Here is a 17,851-nt window from a genome sequence, read left to right as displayed (position 1 = left end):
GTGAAATATCAAAAACCCTTGCGAAAAGAGGGAACTCAGAGAAACATATGCTAAGAAAAAAAGAACTGTGTCTTTTAAATTTTCCTACAAACCAGGCGGTTTTAGGTCCCAACATGGCTTCGGTCCTGCTCACTCCAGCAGTGTCAAGAATATGTACTGTGGAAAAGACAGGCTCTTCAGTAAATGGGGCTGGGAAAACTGGATATCCATATGCAGAGGAATGATATTAGACCCCTACAACTCATCATATAGAAAAATCAACTCAAAATAGATTAAATATTTTAATGTAAAACCTGAAACTGTTAAACTACTAGAAGAAAACGGGGGAAACAACTCACAACATGGGGCCGGGTGAGGATTTTTTTCTAAATAAGACTTCAAAAGCACAAACAATAAAAGCAAAAATAGATAAGTGGGATTACATTAAACTAAAAAGCCTTTGCACATCAAAGGAAACTATTAACAGAATGAAGGGACAACCTGCAGAATGGAGACAGTATTTGCAAACTCTACATCTGACAGGGGGTTAAATCAAGAATATATAAGGAAGTTAAGCAACTTAATAGCAAAAGTACAAATAATCCAACTAAGAAATAGACAAGGGATCTTAATAAACATTTCTCAAAAGAAGACATGCAAATTGTTAACAGGGATCTGAAAAATGCTAGACATCGCTAATCATGGTGAAGTGCAAACCAAAACAATGAGATACCACCTCACTCCAGTAAGAATGACTATTATCAAAAAGACAAAAGAAAACAAGGGTTGGCAAGGATGTGGAGCAAAGGGAACACTCGAACACTGTTAGTGGAAGTGTAAACTAATACAGTCATTATGGAAAACAGTATGGAGGTTCCTCCAAAAATTAAAAGTACAACTACAATATGATCCAGCAATTTCACTACTGGGTATATACCCAAAGGAAGTCAAGTCGGTATGTCAAAGAGATATCTACACTGCCATGTTTATTGCAGCATAATTTATAATAGCCAAGATATGGAACCAACCTGTGTCCAACAATGGACAAATGGATAAAAAAAAATGTGGTATATGTACACAATAGAATATTATTCAGCCAATAAAAAAACTAATGAAATCAGCAACATAGATGGACTTGGAGGACATTATCTTAAGTGCAGTAAGCCACACGCAGAAAGACAAATACCACATAGTCTCACTCACATGTGGAATCTCAAAAAAAAATTTTTTTTGTTTTGATATTATAAGGACAGAGTAGAATAGAAGTTACCAGAGACTGGGGAGGGGAGGCAGAAAGGGAAAACAGGAAGAGGTTGGCCAACAGGTGTAAAATTACAATTAAAGGGTAGGAATAAGTCCTGGCTTTCTATTGCACAGAGGATTAACTATGGTTAACAGTTAAGTTATATATATTACATAATAGCTAGAGGAGAGGCTTTTGAATGTTTTTCACACAAAGAAATGATAAATGCATGAGAGAATGGGTACATTAACTACCCTGATCCAATATATATATCAAAATCAGACTGTATCCCATAAGTATGTACAATTACAATGCATCAATTAAATAAATTTTTTAAAAAGTAATATGAGCCAATTTAATGTTTTAAAAGGATAATTCCGACTTCTGTGTTTGAAATAGATTTGCATAGGGGGATTGGGAGTAGGCAGAAGAGGGAAGACATCTTAGAAAGCTGTTTCAATAACCCAGGTAAGAATAATGGTAGCTCAGTCTAGAGTGGTTGTGACAGATATGGTGAGAAACAGCTGGAGTCTAGATATATTTTGAAGGTAAACCCAAAAGAATTTTCTGATGGATTGAATTGAATAATGAATTAAATAAAGGAGTCAAGATGGCTTCAAGTTTTCTGGCCTGAGTAACAAAAAGCATTGAACCAGCATCAACTGAAAAGAGGACAGTTTTAGGAAGAATCAATTGTGGGAAATGTAAGGAAAGTAGAAAAGTTTAGTCAGGATCTCTCACGTCGCATCTGTTACAAATGGGCAAGATTCAGCACATTCACTAGAAACAAGTTATAATAGTGTAACTGCGCGTGTGCCCATTTACTGATTCAGCATGATTGTTGTAATTATGTGATGCATGGCTTGTGGCTGCTTTTGTGTATGGAGAGTATAAAGGTAACTGCTCTGAACTGCTGGTTAGCAGAGCCTGGAAGGTCAGCACAGCATGGAAGGTCAGTGGAGTAGAGCCTGAGCTTATCTTGGAGGAATAAAACATGTCTGTGAAGCTCACATCTGAAGAACAAAGTATGTCTATCTTGCATAAAGCTGCCATGGTCTTCTTTTAATTACCTGATTCATGACCTGCACAGGAAAGGGAAGAAAGATCTGAGATTCCTGCCTGACAGGAAAGAATGTAATTCAATTTTTAATATTCTGAGTTCTGAGTTTGAGATTTTATTAGACAGCCAAGTGGAGATTTCACTGGAAAGACCAAGGTGTATCCACTGGCCATAGGCATATTGACTGCACTCTGTGGTCCTCTGGGTAGAGAGGAACTGTGGAGAGTTCCGGGGAATTAGGGATCTGTTCTCCAGTAAACTCACTCAAACCAGAAGGTGGGGTCACTTGTTAGTTACCTATTCAGTTGCACTCTTTTTGTCTTGGTTTTCATTCAGGGGTGAAGCTTGTTTGATTTATTTGTCAAGACTCTCTGTTTCAGGCTACAAGATTTAAATAGTGCTGTGGATTGAATTGTGTCCTGCATAGTCTGTGTATTAGAAACTTAACCCCCACTGTGACAGTGTTAAGTGGGTGGGAAACGCTATTATGGTAATTGAAAGGGGGGGCTTTGAAGAGGTGATTAGATTGTGAGGACCATGCCCAAGTAAATGAATTCATCCATTGTTGGTTTAATTGTGGTCATGGGTGTGGTTTTGAGGGCTTTAAAAAGAGGAGGGAGGAGCTCTCTCACTTGCTTCTGCCTTTCTCACAATGTAATACTCTGCGTCACTGAAGTCATCACCAAAGAGAGCCCTCACCGTAAGTGCTTTCTGGACTTTGGACTTTCCAGCCTCCAAACTGTAAGCAACAAACATTGTTTCTTTACAAATTACCCAGTTTCAGGTATTTCTGTTATAAACAACAGAAACAGACTAATCCAAATAGTAAAGAATAAGTCTCTGAGGTCAAATTCTTAAATGCATCTGTCTTTTCTTGAAGTACTCATTCAAGATTATTCATTTCTTATTGTCTATTTTTGCTGTAATTGTTAGAGTGAGGCTGGGTTGTTCAGTGGATACCGGCATGTTGCCATAAAGCAGTGTCCTGACTGAGAACAGAAGGCAGGTGGCTGTTGGAACTCTAAGCTGCTCAGAGAATCAGAAGGAACAAGTATGAATTGTGAGTACGGGATGGGAGATACACAAACTCAGTGGAGAATAGTTTTAAACCAAGTACCAGATCATTTGAAAAATAATGGCAACTGACAAACTAATCTGTGAATATACAAAGGGAGTCCTTGATTTAAGATGGCAAAGAAGAGAAATAGCAATGAAATCTGACATCAGCTCAGCTGCAAAAAGTACGGTCTTTACGGGCATATTATGAAATGAAAACAGATATTCTCAATCATGAGATGCTTCCTTCTGGACCTTCACATTCACCCAAATAGAAATCATCATCAATAGTACTATTTTGCATTCCAAGTTTATATGTAAATACACATATATCTAGCATTGTTCCACAGGCTACTCTCATCTCAATCCCCAAACCTAAGAAACCTCCAATTAAGTTGTTAGCTAATAAATTCAAATACTGCTCTTCTCAAGAGACCAAAATACAATGATTCAATACACATCCAAGAGAATAAATTTCTCATAATGCATCCTTAGGCCCCAGGATAAGTAAACAAGGAAATATCTAGAACCGAAGCTTCCTATATCTCCTTCTATTTACATTCATCTTCGTTTTCTGAGTAACCTTGTATTTAATTCATAGCATCTATGAGAAAGATATTCAATATGTTAAAAATTATATAGTATTTGGAAAATTATGACAAAAATGCTATTATTCATAAAAATGGGATTTGACTACTTTTCCTTTTGGTGCATTAATATTTAACTGATGTCAGAAATCGCAAATTATAAACAATAATTAAAGCAAATCTTAGACCCATAAACCATGTGCAGTAGCCATAGAGATCATTTAAATAATATGTACCATCATTCAAACAGCAATTTGGCCTTGTATTGAGAGTTCGGGGAGTGGGCATGAGGAACACTATGCTTTTTTTCAAGCCTCTGCAATCTCCTTGTTATTTAATCAAAGAGCAATTGTTTTTGCCCTTAAGTATTCTTTCAGAATGATAGGAAGTTAGGAAATGTTGCCTTGAGCAATTGCTTAGAACAGCAATTTTTGTACCATTTTATGGTTTCAATTTTACCATTAGATAGTCAAGTGTTAAACTGCCCAGTCAAAACAGGCCTAGTTTAAAATGATCTACCTCAGAAAAACACTCTTGATCAAATATTTTCTTTATTCATCCATTCGCTTATATCTCTAAGAGAAGTCATTTTTATTTCTTAAATATCAGTGTTTTGTTACACATGAAGAGTAGATTCTTGTGATTATTTATTCTTCAAAATGTTCATGGAAAGATTTTGTATTATCTTTTAATTCTGTTTTTCCACAAACTTTTTGAAGTACCCTCTTACTAACCAGAATATTCTGCACAGGTAACTTACAAAAATGTTTACAGTATACTAAATTGGAAGCCTATTTCTAATAATGACTGACCATGACAGACTGCAGTATATGGCATTTGCTCTTTCTTGTTGCTATGGGCATAGACTCAAAGACCTGTTCCCACCACGTGTGCACCCAGTATATGCATAGGTATGTGTGTACATATTTATATTATTCTAACCTTGATCTCTTTTTGACTAGTAAAATTAAAAGGATTTTTTCCAATTGGCTAAATGAGGACTTCCTAAATTTAGCTGTGTGTCAAATATATTGATAAAGTAATCTTATAAACCGTTATTGACTTTTAAATTAATATCAAAAGACTTGAAAATATTTATGAAACATTAATTCATTGAATTTCAATGTGCATGTAAGAAGGTTGCCTTGACTTAATTTTATATAAATAAATAAGTATATGTGTAAGGAAATCTACTGAGATGGAGAAAAAATAAAGAAAAATATCTAAAAGAGCTTATCTCCATTAGTGTACTATGACTTGATTTTACTTTATGATTCATACAAAAAGCTGTGATGAGGATATTAGAATATAAATTAATTCCTTTCATTTTAATTTAGAATACACATTTTTCTCAGAAAAATTGTCAGTTGCCTAAAGACAAAGTACATAGATGGAGAATCCAGGAAGCATTAAACTGAGTTTAAGCTCAGTTCCTTCTCCCAAATTAAAAAACCCACTAAGTCATTCTTCCTGCCTTTCTTAGAAACTGAAGGAACAGGTATGATTTTTGCTTGATCCCCAATGTAACAGTGTTAAGAAGGTGGGAAATCCAACTATGGTATTTGAATGGGGCTTTTGGGAGGTGATTAGATTGTGATAACTCTGAAATAATGGATTCATTCATTCATGGATTAATGGGTTAATAATAAATAGGTTATCACAGGAGCAGCACTTGTAGCTTTATAAGGAAAGGAGGAAGCATGCTAGCGCACTCTTGCCATTCTCGCCACGTGATAACCTGTGTCATCTTGGGAGTCTGCAGAGAGTTCCCACCAAGAAGAAGAGCCTCACCAGATACACCTGCTGGGCCTTGGACATCCCAGCCTCCAAAACTGTTTCTTTATAAAATACCCAGTTTCAGGTGTTCTGTTATAAGCAACAGGAAATGGACTAATGAAACAGGTAACCCAGGTTAAGCCAGTCTCCTTCATAGGCAGTCTTAGCACAGTTCACCATGAGAAGACCCTCTAGTCTAACATACAAGATAACTAAATCTACAGACATGTCTTCTCAAGTGGAATATCTTCACAAATTCAGTGCTGCAGCATAACAGAATCAGCTCCATCAGTTTATTCATCCAGTCACTTATGTAATCTCTAGTCCCTTATCCTCAAGATTGGTTATTCTGGTTTTCTTCTATTTCGTGAACAGTTCTTTCTGCCTTTGTCTTATCTCTCCTGAGGAGAAATACATTCTCTCCCCGTGCAGAGTTCCTGCTTGGGCCATAAAGTAACAACATCTGCCCATGCAGAAGTAATGAGAAAAGCACTTCTGCCTTCGTTTCCTTTTCTCCGGGAGGGGTGACATACTCTTGTTTTCTGAAGGGACTAAGCATGCTCAGCTTTGCCCTTCACCACAAGATGCGCATGTTCCCTTCCTCAACAACTGGATATGTGGCCTGTCCCTATAGGTGAAGCCTATGTCCATAGCATTAAGTTCAATGGAGGAGGGAATGTTTGCATTTAGAAAGTCTGTGTGGCCATGAATTTGAGTCATATGATCTCCACTTCAACTTTATTAGCAATAAAGCTAATATTTTTATTTCCTCCTACTTTATCAGTTGGCTTTGAACTTAGTAGAGAAAAAAGATGTGAATATTGCCCCTAAACCATGAAAATTATGTTTTTAATTATCAACTCTGTGTTAATGACTACCAAATATACCAGCTTGGGCCTCTTCATCTTCCTATCCTTATTCCAATGAGACTGACAGTCTTCTCATTATTGTATGCATAGTATACTTTCCTGTATATTATGAGGGGATTCAAGGTAGACTTGGGACATATTCCACTATAACAGAAACTCCATGAAGGGAAGGATTTGTTTATTGCCATTTTCAAGTGCCTGCAATAGAGTATGTGGTATAACAATGTTCAGGCATTGAACATCTACTTATTGAATAAATATAAAAGGATACTTTAAAAAGTTCAATGAAAGATTTGTATTATCTTTCACATCTTTTGAAGTACCCTCATATGTTAGGGATCTACAAATTTGAGTGCCCGCTGTGTGTTGGACACTATTAGCCAGATAATACTAAGTATTTATATTTGTGTAGCGTTCCTAGTTTTCCAAGCATTCTCATTTGATCTTTCCAATGATACTATGTTCACTTTCAAATGTGAGAATTAGCAGTCAAAATGGTAGAGTGATTCACTGTTTTGATAACTAGTGTTGGAGCTTGGCCTCAAATGCAGGTATTGTAACTCTAAGTTCAGAACTTTCTTGATATAAGATGGCACCTCTTACAACAAGGTCAGTGCTTCATTAAATACCTCTACTTTTAATATTCCAATCACTACGGTTTTACTGTACAAGGTACGTAATAGGAATATATCATGTTGAAACCACATGAACTTTAAATCACATGACTAAAGAAACCTTTGATTTTATCTATCTGTTTCAGTATGATCCATTTGAATCAACAGTACTTGATGTGTCTGCTTAGCATGCAGATTCTGAATCCCTATTATAAAACTGACCTACTGATCAGACCCCACGTGTGGGCCAAGGAAGTATTTTTAACAGGCACCCCTTTTGCACACAGAAGTTCAAGATTCACTATTTCACATTGTAAAAACCCTTACACAAAAGCTTGCCAGGTAGTTATGGTGAACTATATATTCCTAAATGTACCTTGTCCTTTTCCAGCTCTTCACTATTGAATTGGATCAATATGGTTTGTTTGTTTCTTTTCTCCCTGTTTTAGAGTTTTGTCTTGTTCTGAGGGAAGTATGGGCATTCTGAGGAACCATAGTTCCTTAATTTCAGGGAAAACATTTTCCCTTTGATAATAGGATTTAACTTCTAAACCGTCTTTTTCATCTTGGTGTTACAGCTGATCAAGGAACTTGGCAGAAAATACTTGGCTTTAATTTTTATAGTTTTTGTATTAGAAGTTTTAAAAGCAAATCCTGAGATTTTTTTTTTTTTTTGGGGGGGGGGGGGACAGTTGGCCAGAAGGAGGTTCCAACCCCTAACCATAGTGTTATAAACACTGTGCTCTAGGCAAATGAGCTAACTGGCCACCCTCTATCCATTCTTAAAGGCATGCTCAAATGGAACTCTACCATCAAGACTTTAATGACTGCCCTCCACTTAAAGGCGTCAACTCTACTTGGTCTACCTGAATTTAATTGTGCTATACTATACCAAATAAAATTGTTACCCACAAGAATATGAGCTTTTCTGGACAACAAGAACTGCACCTGATATATCTTAGTATGCCACTGTAAATGACATTAAATATTTATTTATAAATAAAGGACAATGAACTGCTCCCAGTGACTTAGTGAAAATGAATATTAAATTTCTCTGGGAGATGAAAGTACTGATGGAAACCAAGTGTCTAACATACTACCACTTTCCACAAAGAAACACCTGGCAGTATTTGGCAAATGGCAGATACTCCATGTTTTCTGAGTGGATGGCTTCATTGAAGAATGAACAGTTCATTAAAACATGAACTAGCTGGCAGAATAGAATTAAATTCTTCATAAAAATGCAGTGTTAGCTACCAAGATATTGTACTATAAATAACTTTTAGGCAAAAGTTTTAGACAAAACTTTTGGGTGTTTAGACAAAAACTTTATGTACAAAGTTGGAAAAACACTAAATTTAAGTATAAAATATTCTTCATAATATATAAAAATGTTTCAATAGTCTAAGTTTCCAATTTCTGCACATTTTATTAATATTTAAAAGATTTTATACTAAACACTTCTTCAGGGTTTTGCCACTACTGAAATAAGGCAATGGTGGTTGGGGAGAGGGGAGCAGGACTAATATGAAACCATCACCTTCTATACCAATTCAGTATTCTTCAAGGTGTTCAAAATTCATTAATATCTCAAGGGATATTGTTGATCATTGTTACCTTAGTCCCACTAGGCAGTATCAGAAATAACAATCTGAATAATTTAACAGAATTTCATTTAATAAGTATACATAAAGTTCATCTCTTCCAAAAACAGCATGTTAATTACATTCAAATTGTATTCATTTTAAATACCAACAAACCCATCATTTACATACAGGGATAAATATTAGAAAACAGATAAAAATTAAAACAAGTGTATTTCTTAAAAGTCCTTCCAAATTTAGAATACTGTGAATTGCTAAATATATACCTAAAAAATTTATACATTATGAGGAAAACACAAGTTGCTCTAATAGGGAAAAAACTGTAATAAACATACAGTGGAACATAATTCACATAGGCTCAATTTACAGGTATGTCTCAAAGTGCAAAACAAAAAAACTAATAACTATAAATACAGGCAAAAATCACAGCTGACATTAGATTCTTGTTTTTTGTCTTTTGGGGTTTTTTTTCTCATAACAATGACTTAAATGTTTCAGGAGAAGGGCTATCAATCCTGTTCTATTTAGAGCTCAGTAACCAATACATTTTTTCATTTCTCCCTGTACCTCCATTTTCCCTTCAAAAAGTTTCTAAGGATACTTTTAGAGATCAAACCAAATAATTCTGAGATGGCAAAGAAATAAGACTTGGCACTAACACAGGTTTACAAAAAAAAAAACCCATCATCCATTTATTAAACTGTAAATGCAAAGAAAGGAAAAGCATATCTGAAAATACAAGTTGGACAAAAAGTACTAAAAACAAAATTTAAGAAGGAATTTAGAATTCTTGTGGTACTTGCTGACTTTAGTTTTGAAGACATACAGCAACCAAGCTACCAATAACTATTGAGCATTTTTTTTTAAACTTGTATAAACTTGTTTAAATGTTTAACTTGCCTAAATCAAGTTTCTGTGGTCAAAACAAAGAGGTCATAATTACTGTGCTCATATAAGAGATGCGTGAAGGTTGTTACATGGGAGGAAAGGATGAGGTATGGTAAACATTGGAGCTCTTTGCCTTTCTTCAGATTTTATTGCATTTCATAGTCACATAAAAAGAACATCCCCTCCTTTTTTCTTAATGTGTCTCAGAGCAAAAGTGGCAGAATGAATAGCCCTTAATCAGTACATACTATTTTCAAAAGGATATTTTTAGAATTTGGTTCATTGGTTGTTTTTTAATAATAAATCTTAAGAGTTGACTCCTAAAATGGTGCTTAGATGTACTAATATATTCAGGCCTTTCTTAAAAGTAAATAATTTACTTTGCATTAAAAAGTTACCAATAACAGCTGTAATTCAGTTTTAAAGAAAGATTTAATTTCAAATTAAGTTTGTTTAAAATAACTTCTATTGTGTCAAATAAATGAAACTACTATTATTTTACTCATTATAAACATTACATAATCATTCCTTATAATCACTATAAAAATGTAAATGATCTTTTTCCCTTATAAATGAAGATGGTGGTTCTGAAGCAACACTCTAAATCAGAAAAGCCCATTCACAATACACAACCCCAATCTCAGTTTTTAGAAGTCAGTGCATTTAGTGGTCATATAATAGGCATGATGTTCTTCTGCGGCTAAGAGTTCTGGAAAGGTTTAAAAAAAAAAGGAAGAATTAAAAGATAAATAATATGAAAAGTATCCTAATAATCACAAATATTGCCAGTACTCAAAGTCAAGTATGATATAACCTGAATGTCAATCAGTTGTGTTTTTTTCTCCCAGTGGAAGGCGTTCCCATAACTGGAGCAACTGTTCACCAACTTGAGGTTCTAGTTCCTAGATAAATCGAAAGTCAAAATAAACATAAAAAGAACTGTATTGAATTTTTTTTTAATCACCTAAACTTATAATGATAAAATATAAGAAAATCACTTTAAATTTCATTTCTACCAGAACATGCTAAAATCATATGGTATGCATTGTTCTAATTCTTTAAGATTTATGGAGTTTACTTCCAGACTTAAGGTTGTACCTAATCTGAAAATATCTCAGTTTTTGTGACAAAATGGCAACATGAAGTCCTTCTGGAACTTTTTCTATCCAGAAATAATGGATTTTGTTTTTAATGGAGATTTAGCAAAATCACTCAGCTTCAACTTCCAAAGATTTACTGTGAAACCTAGCCTATTAGATGTTTTGGAGTTTTTTCAAGAAATAGGTGATTATACAATCTTATCTTAGAAAATATTTAAATTAAATTTATTTCAAAATCATTATTATAGAATAAATGTGAAAATATTCATATAAAATTGAAAAGAATGCCACTTTATAGTCCTCCTGTGGTATTATACATCTGATGAGTATTTAAAAAGAACTCAAACAATTTTCACATAGTGATTTGAAGTGAGGCACACTGGTTCGAATAAATTATTAGCTGTGTGACCTTAAGCAAAAGTAATCTCTGAATCTATTTTTTCCTACATATAGTGGATTAATAACATATTTTATTCATACAAACTAAATTATATCATATAAAGCAGCTAGCACAGTATTTGGTCAATATATATATATATATTTTTTTGTCTTTTTCCGTGTCCGGCAACGGATCGCAACCCTCAGTGTTGCCCCCGTACCGGACCGGGGACCGGCAACGGGATTGCAACTCTCGGTGTTGCTCCCGCGCCTCGCTCAGCCAGTGAGCGGGAACCGGTCTGTATGTGGGATCCGAACCCTCGGGCGGGAGCGCTGCCGCGCTTCCCAAGCGGCGTACTTATCCGGTGCGCCACCGGGCCGGCCCCTGGTCAATATATATTTAATTCCCATTACCTTAATAGTTTAAAATTCGTATAAACAGCATCATGAAGGCAAAGCAAAACATTATAGAAACAAAGCAAGCCACTAGCATATAAAAAAGTTATCTACTTTACATATTAGTTAAAGCCATAAAGGAGCTGAATACTGTTGGCATCTTGAAACTTTAGTCAAATTACCTCAGAATTGCATTCAGTTTTGATCATGTTTAGTAAAATAACATGAAGTGATTTATAAAATATTTTATATATGCAATGACAGAGAAAAGCCAAATTTACAAAATGCTAAAAAAGCAATGAGCTGTCATACACATTTACAAGTAGGTTTTTACTAGCTCTTTTACAAATCTCAACCACTTTCCCATATGAACATGGAGTATACAATTTTTTTCTTACATTTTATTCCCCTCAAACAAAGCACTGAATAACAGCAAAACAAAACAGAAACAAAAGTAAAAGACAAAATTTTAAAGGCCATTTATACCTGCCCATCTCTGCTTATCTGGACCTTCTTGTTGTCATTCCAAGGATTGAGTAAATGGTGGGCAAACTGAAAGGGAAGACTTTCTTTTCGTATCCATTCCACTTTAAATACTCCTCCAAGTCCAGCTGAGCCCCAGTCCTGGCTCTTCTCCCTTCCTATCTCAGAAGACATCTTAGAAAATCCCTGTAGATAAAAATAGGAGGAAGGATTAGGCAAGGATGATATTAAAATGTCTAAATTCAACTTATCTGATAAGACTGAGCTTTTTCAATTTAAGGTAAAGAATATAAAAATAATAGACACCTAACAAAACAAAAAATAAGCTACTTACTAAGTTTTTTTACAAAAATATTTATTAGCAAATTTAGAGGAAAGACCAATTCTAGCCTTCTAACATAATCTCAAATATTAACAGATGGTTTCTAAACAATGTATCAACAGATCTAAGTCCATATTATTCCACAATAAGTGAATATGATCTAACCTCTAAGCTTTTATTCCAAAACTTATAATAAATATTAAATAATAAATTCATTGGTTTGCAAATTCATATAAATATTAAGTCAAGATGAGTTAAGAAACATACTTAAGTTTCTTGATTGTCAATACTAACTTCTTCCACCTATTTAAATAAGCTTTTTACCAAAAGGTCAAGCTTCTCATTACTTTTAATCCACCTGAGAATTAGTAAATCTAACGTTGTCTTCAGAAGGAAAACTGTTTATCTGGAAAGGCTCTGGTAAGACAAGGCAAAAACAAAGGGATCCCAGTACTATCATTCCCTTGAAGAGATGCAATATATTCCTCATTCTCAATCAAGCAAAAAAGGCATTCTTGCATTCTGATGCAATAAAAAGCCAGGTTTGTTTTTTGGTTTTTGTTTTCTTTAATCTCTATCATCTAACCTACACCAGAACAACCCCATTTTACTGTTTCAGGATGGCTCACCTGGAAATGTCCAGATCCTTGAACAGAAAATACCAAGTAAACCATGCTGCTTTCCCAAAAGGCTCGATTTAGCTTCCGCTCATTACTAGGGGTTGTAGACCAGATTCCCTTCTGTTGAGAAATTTCAAGGTTCCTCAAATTGCTACTCTTCATTATGAAGTATCGAATAGGCATGTTTGGTCTTGGTGAAGGAGATTTTGAGCCCTAAAAAAGGATGCATAATTCTTGAAAGTTAATTTGACCTTTCAAAACCAATAGGTGCCATTAAATAACATCTTCATATGCACATAAACCAAAATATTTTGCCAAGTATTCAACAAGTGCAAATAGCTTTAACATGCCTGAACACCTATATAAGACTCAAATAAAATGAAGTTAAAGAGCCAAAATAAGTACTCATTTTCAGAGCATTCAAAATCCCTTATCAAGAAAGACTCCTGGATTACCCTTTAATTTGTACTTTCAGAAACTGTTTTAATAAACTTTCAAAAGTTGAAAACAAAACAAAAATTGCTCCAGCTTACTGCCTGGAGACAGTTTCTAGGTGACCAAGGGAAAGAGTCCAGTGGTCTTACTGAATTGCACAGAGATTGGAGTTTGGAGGCCAAGGTGGCTGATATTTGCATGGAAAAGCACTAGACAGAAGGGAGTTGCATAAAAAGAGAGGTCCAGAGGAACTGCAGAAGGCCCCCACAGTTTTTGGAGTACTGACCTGAACACAAGTGAAAAAAAATGACTGCTTAAAAGAAAACCTCAAAAGGATTAAACTGATTGCAACTAAACTGTGTATCGGAACAAAGTCTAACACTACTTAAAGGAATGCAAAAAAAATCTAGCAGCCAAACAACATTACAAAAGACACAAAAAAAGAGGAGATTATGATCAATAGAAACAGATTCAGACATGACAGAGATGATGGAAATAGGAAACAGGAATATTAAAGCAGCTATTAAAATACTTCACTATGTTCAAGAAAGTAGAGGAAAACATGAACATAATGAGAGGAAAAATGGAAGATATTTTTTAAATACCCAAAGGGAACTTTTAGAGATGAAAATATTATATTTGAAAACACATTTGAAGGAATGAACAGATTAGACACTAAAAATAAAAATATTAGTTAACATAAACATGTAGCAATAGAAACTATTCAAAATGAAACAGAAAAACTGAAAAAAATGAAGGGAGTATCAGTGACCTATGGAATAATATCAAATGGTCTTACATTTATGTATACAGAGTCCCAGAAAGGAGTAAAGAAAGAAGAGATATAAAAAATATGTGAAGAAATAATAGCCTTAAATTTTCTAAAATTGATGGAAACTATAAATAGACAGATTGAAGAAACATAAAGAGAACAAGACCAAGTCATATCAAAATCAATTTGCTGAAAATCAGTGGCAAAAAGAAAATCTTAAAAGCACCTAGAGTAGAAAAGATATTGTACACAGAGAAACAAAGATACAAATGACAGCAAACTTCTCATCAGAAACTATGTAAACCAGAAGACAATGGAGTGACTTCTCTACAGTAATAAAAGAAAACCACTGTCATCCTAAAATTCTATACACTGTAAAAATGTCTTCAAAAAAAAAAAGGTGAAAAAAACTTTTCAGATAAAAGCTGAAAGAATTAATTTCCAGCAGATCTGCATTAGAAGAAATGTTAAACTACTGTCTTCAGGCAGAAGTAAATGATATAAGATGGAAATTCGTATTAATACAAAAGAATAAAAAGCAGAGGATTGGTAAATATGTGCATAAATATGAAAGTCATTTTTCTGACTTTTAAATTGTGATAAAAATAACTGACTATGTAAAGTAAAAGTAATACATTGTAGCATTTATAACATATATAAAGAAAAAATGTATAAAAACAATAATACAAAGGACTGAAGTGTAAAATAAAAATACTGTCACAAGGTTTCAAACTATACCTGAAATGGCATAACATCAACTCAAGATGCACAAAGTAAGTTAAAAATGGCTTCACTAGTGAATTCTATCAAAGATTTAAGAAAAAACAATACCAATTCTACCCATCTCTTCCAAAATATTGAAATGGAAGGAACACTTCCCAACTAATTTTATGAGGCCAGTATTACCCTGATACCAAAACCATACAAAGATAACACAAGAAAAGAGAACTACGGAATAATATCCCTCATCAATAAAGATCCCTCATTTAAAAAAAATTTGATTTAACAAAATCAGATCCAGCAATATATAAAAAGAATAATAACATCATGACCAAGTGAGGCATACACATTAAAAAATCAGTCAATGAAATCTACCATATTAATAGATCCAAAAAAGGAGAACTGTGTTATCATTTCAACAAATGTTGCAAGGGGCTGGCTGGTTAGTTCAGTTGTTAGGGCACAGCCTTGTAACACAAAAGTCACAGGTTTAGATCCCCATACTGGCCAGCCACCAGAAAAGAAAAGAAAAAAACAGTGAACATAATTCAACACTTATTCATAATAAAAACTCTTGGCAAACTAGATCGAAAAGGAAACATCCTACAGTTGCATCATGCTAAATGGTGAAAGACAATGCTTCCTTCCTAAGATCAACATAAACATGTCTGCTCTCAGCACTTTCATTCAATATTTTACTGGAGGCTCTAGCTGGAGAGATAAGGCAAAAAAGAAATAAACATCAATCAGATTGGAAAGGAAAAAGTAAAACTATATTAATAGATGGCATGACTATCCTTGTAGAAAATCCTGAGACATCTACATAAAAACTAATAGAATTAATAAATGAAGTAAGTAAGGTCATGGGGTACAGCGCAAATACACACAAATCAAATGTATTTCTATATACCAGTAATGAACAACTGGAAATTGAAACTTTAAAAAACAATAGTATCAAAAATATAAAATACATAGGGATAAATTTAACAAAATATATATAATACCTATACTCTGAGATCTACAAAACATTCTTGAGAAACATTTAAAAACAGCTAAATAAATGGACAGATATACTATACTTATGGATTAGAAGACTAAAAATTATTAATTGCCAATTTTCTTCAAATTGATAAAATACATAGGGATAAATTTAACAAAATATATATAATACCTATACTCTGAGATCTACAAAACATTCTTGAGAAACATTTAAAAACAGCTAAATAAATGGACAGATATACTATACTTATGGATTAGAAGACTAAAAATTATTAATTGCCAATTTTCTTCAAATTGATCTATATATTCAATGCAATCCCAACTCAAAATACAAAAAAAAAAAAAAAAAACTGTAAAAATTGAGTAAGTGACTCTAAGGTTTACATGAAAGCACACAGGACCTAGAATAGCCAAAACAATTTTGAAAAAGATGAACAAGTTTGGAAGACAAACATTACTAATTTCAAGACCTACTATAAAACTACTATAATCAAATCAGTCTGTCATTGGCAAAAGGAGAAATATACAGATCAACAGGACTGAATAGAACCCAATAAATAGACAAGCTATTTATGGTCAATTGATTTTTGACAAAGATGCCAAAGTAATTCAATATATAAAAGATAATCTTTTCAACAAATGGTACTAGAACAATTTTATAGGCAAAAGCCAAAAAATGATCCTTGACCCACCCATATTATAAGCAAAATTAACTTGAAATAGATAAAACTTCTAGAAGAAAATCTTTGTGATCGGGGGTTAGACAAAAATTTCTTAGGACACAAAAACATGAACCATAACAGAAAAAAACTGATGAAATGGACTCCATCAAAATTAAAACATTTGTTCTTAGAAAAACACTATTAAGAAAATGAAAAAGCCACAGATTGTTAGAAAAAATTTGCAAAATATATACAATTAAGCCTTATACCCAGAATATACAGGAAACTCATAACTTAATTTTTAAAAAAGATAAATAACCAATAAACAACAAAAAAAAGTGAAGAAAATTCGAGCAGATATTTCACCATAGACTATACACAAATGGCAAATAAGCACATGAAAAGATGTTCAACATCACTAGTCATCAGGGAAATGCAAATTAAAACTACAACAGGCTATCACTATATATCCAGCAGAACAGCTAAAATTGCAAAGACCAATAATGCCAAGTATTGTCAAGAATATGGAGCAAATGTAATTCTTATAGATTGTTGAAGGAAATGCAAAACAGTACAGCCATTCCGGAAAACAGCGGGGTAGTATCTTGTAAAGTTTACCCTACAACCCAACAATCCTACTCCTAGGTATTTACTCAAGAATAGAAAACATGTTTATACACAAAGAATTGTACTTGAATGTTATAGCAACTTTATTCATAATAACCAAAAAGTGGAAACAACCCAAACATCCATCAACTGGTGAATGGATAAACTGTACTATATCCATACAATGGAATACTACTCAGCAATAAAAGTAATAAAACTAATAATAGACTCAACAATGTGGATGAATTTCAAAAGCATTTTTTTAAGTGAATTAAGCCAGACACAAAAAAAACTACATACGTATGATTCCATTTACAGGAAATTCTAAAAAAGGCAAAACTCTAGGGATAGAGAGCAGATCAGTGCTTACCAGAGGTTAGGGGTAATGAAAATATTCTGGATGTGACTGTGATACAGTTACACAACTGCATACATTTACAATTCAAAATTTACTGAATTGTACAGTTTAAATTAGTGAATTTTGTGTACAAATTATACCTTAACAAAGGTATTTAAAAATAAACCAAAAAACTCAAAACCTAAGGAAGCAATTCACAAAAAGATTTTCCTCTTATTTAACAAGAGTATTTCAGCAGACATTTTCACCAAAACACAATATATACCTACATAACCCCTAATCAAATACTTACTCAGCTACTAAAAACTCAGGAAAGTAAAAGGA

General features: G+C 33.6%; 1 protein-coding gene across 1 annotated transcript; it reads right to left on the bottom strand.

The window, feature by feature from the left end:
• Positions 1–8,839: 8,839 nt before the first annotated feature.
• LOC103600512 (YTH domain-containing protein 2-like) lies at positions 8,840–13,177 on the bottom strand. Its single transcript, XM_008584789.1, has 4 exons — positions 12,985–13,177; positions 12,037–12,219; positions 10,491–10,578; positions 8,840–10,385 (listed from the first exon to the last, which is right to left on the bottom strand). Exons 1-3 carry the CDS (start codon positions 13,156–13,158, stop codon positions 10,498–10,500), a joined length of 438 nt encoding a protein of 145 aa, XP_008583011.1. The 5' UTR covers positions 13,159–13,177; the 3' UTR covers positions 8,840–10,385; positions 10,491–10,497.
• Between the last annotated feature and the right edge of the window lie 4,674 nt (positions 13,178–17,851).

Source organism: Galeopterus variegatus, unplaced genomic scaffold (assembly GCF_000696425.1).
Source record: "Galeopterus variegatus unplaced genomic scaffold, G_variegatus-3.0.2 Scaffold3376, whole genome shotgun sequence".
Classification (NCBI taxonomy): domain Eukaryota; kingdom Metazoa; phylum Chordata; class Mammalia; order Dermoptera; family Cynocephalidae; genus Galeopterus; species Galeopterus variegatus.
This window is presented reverse-complemented; position numbering and strand designations above follow the sequence as displayed.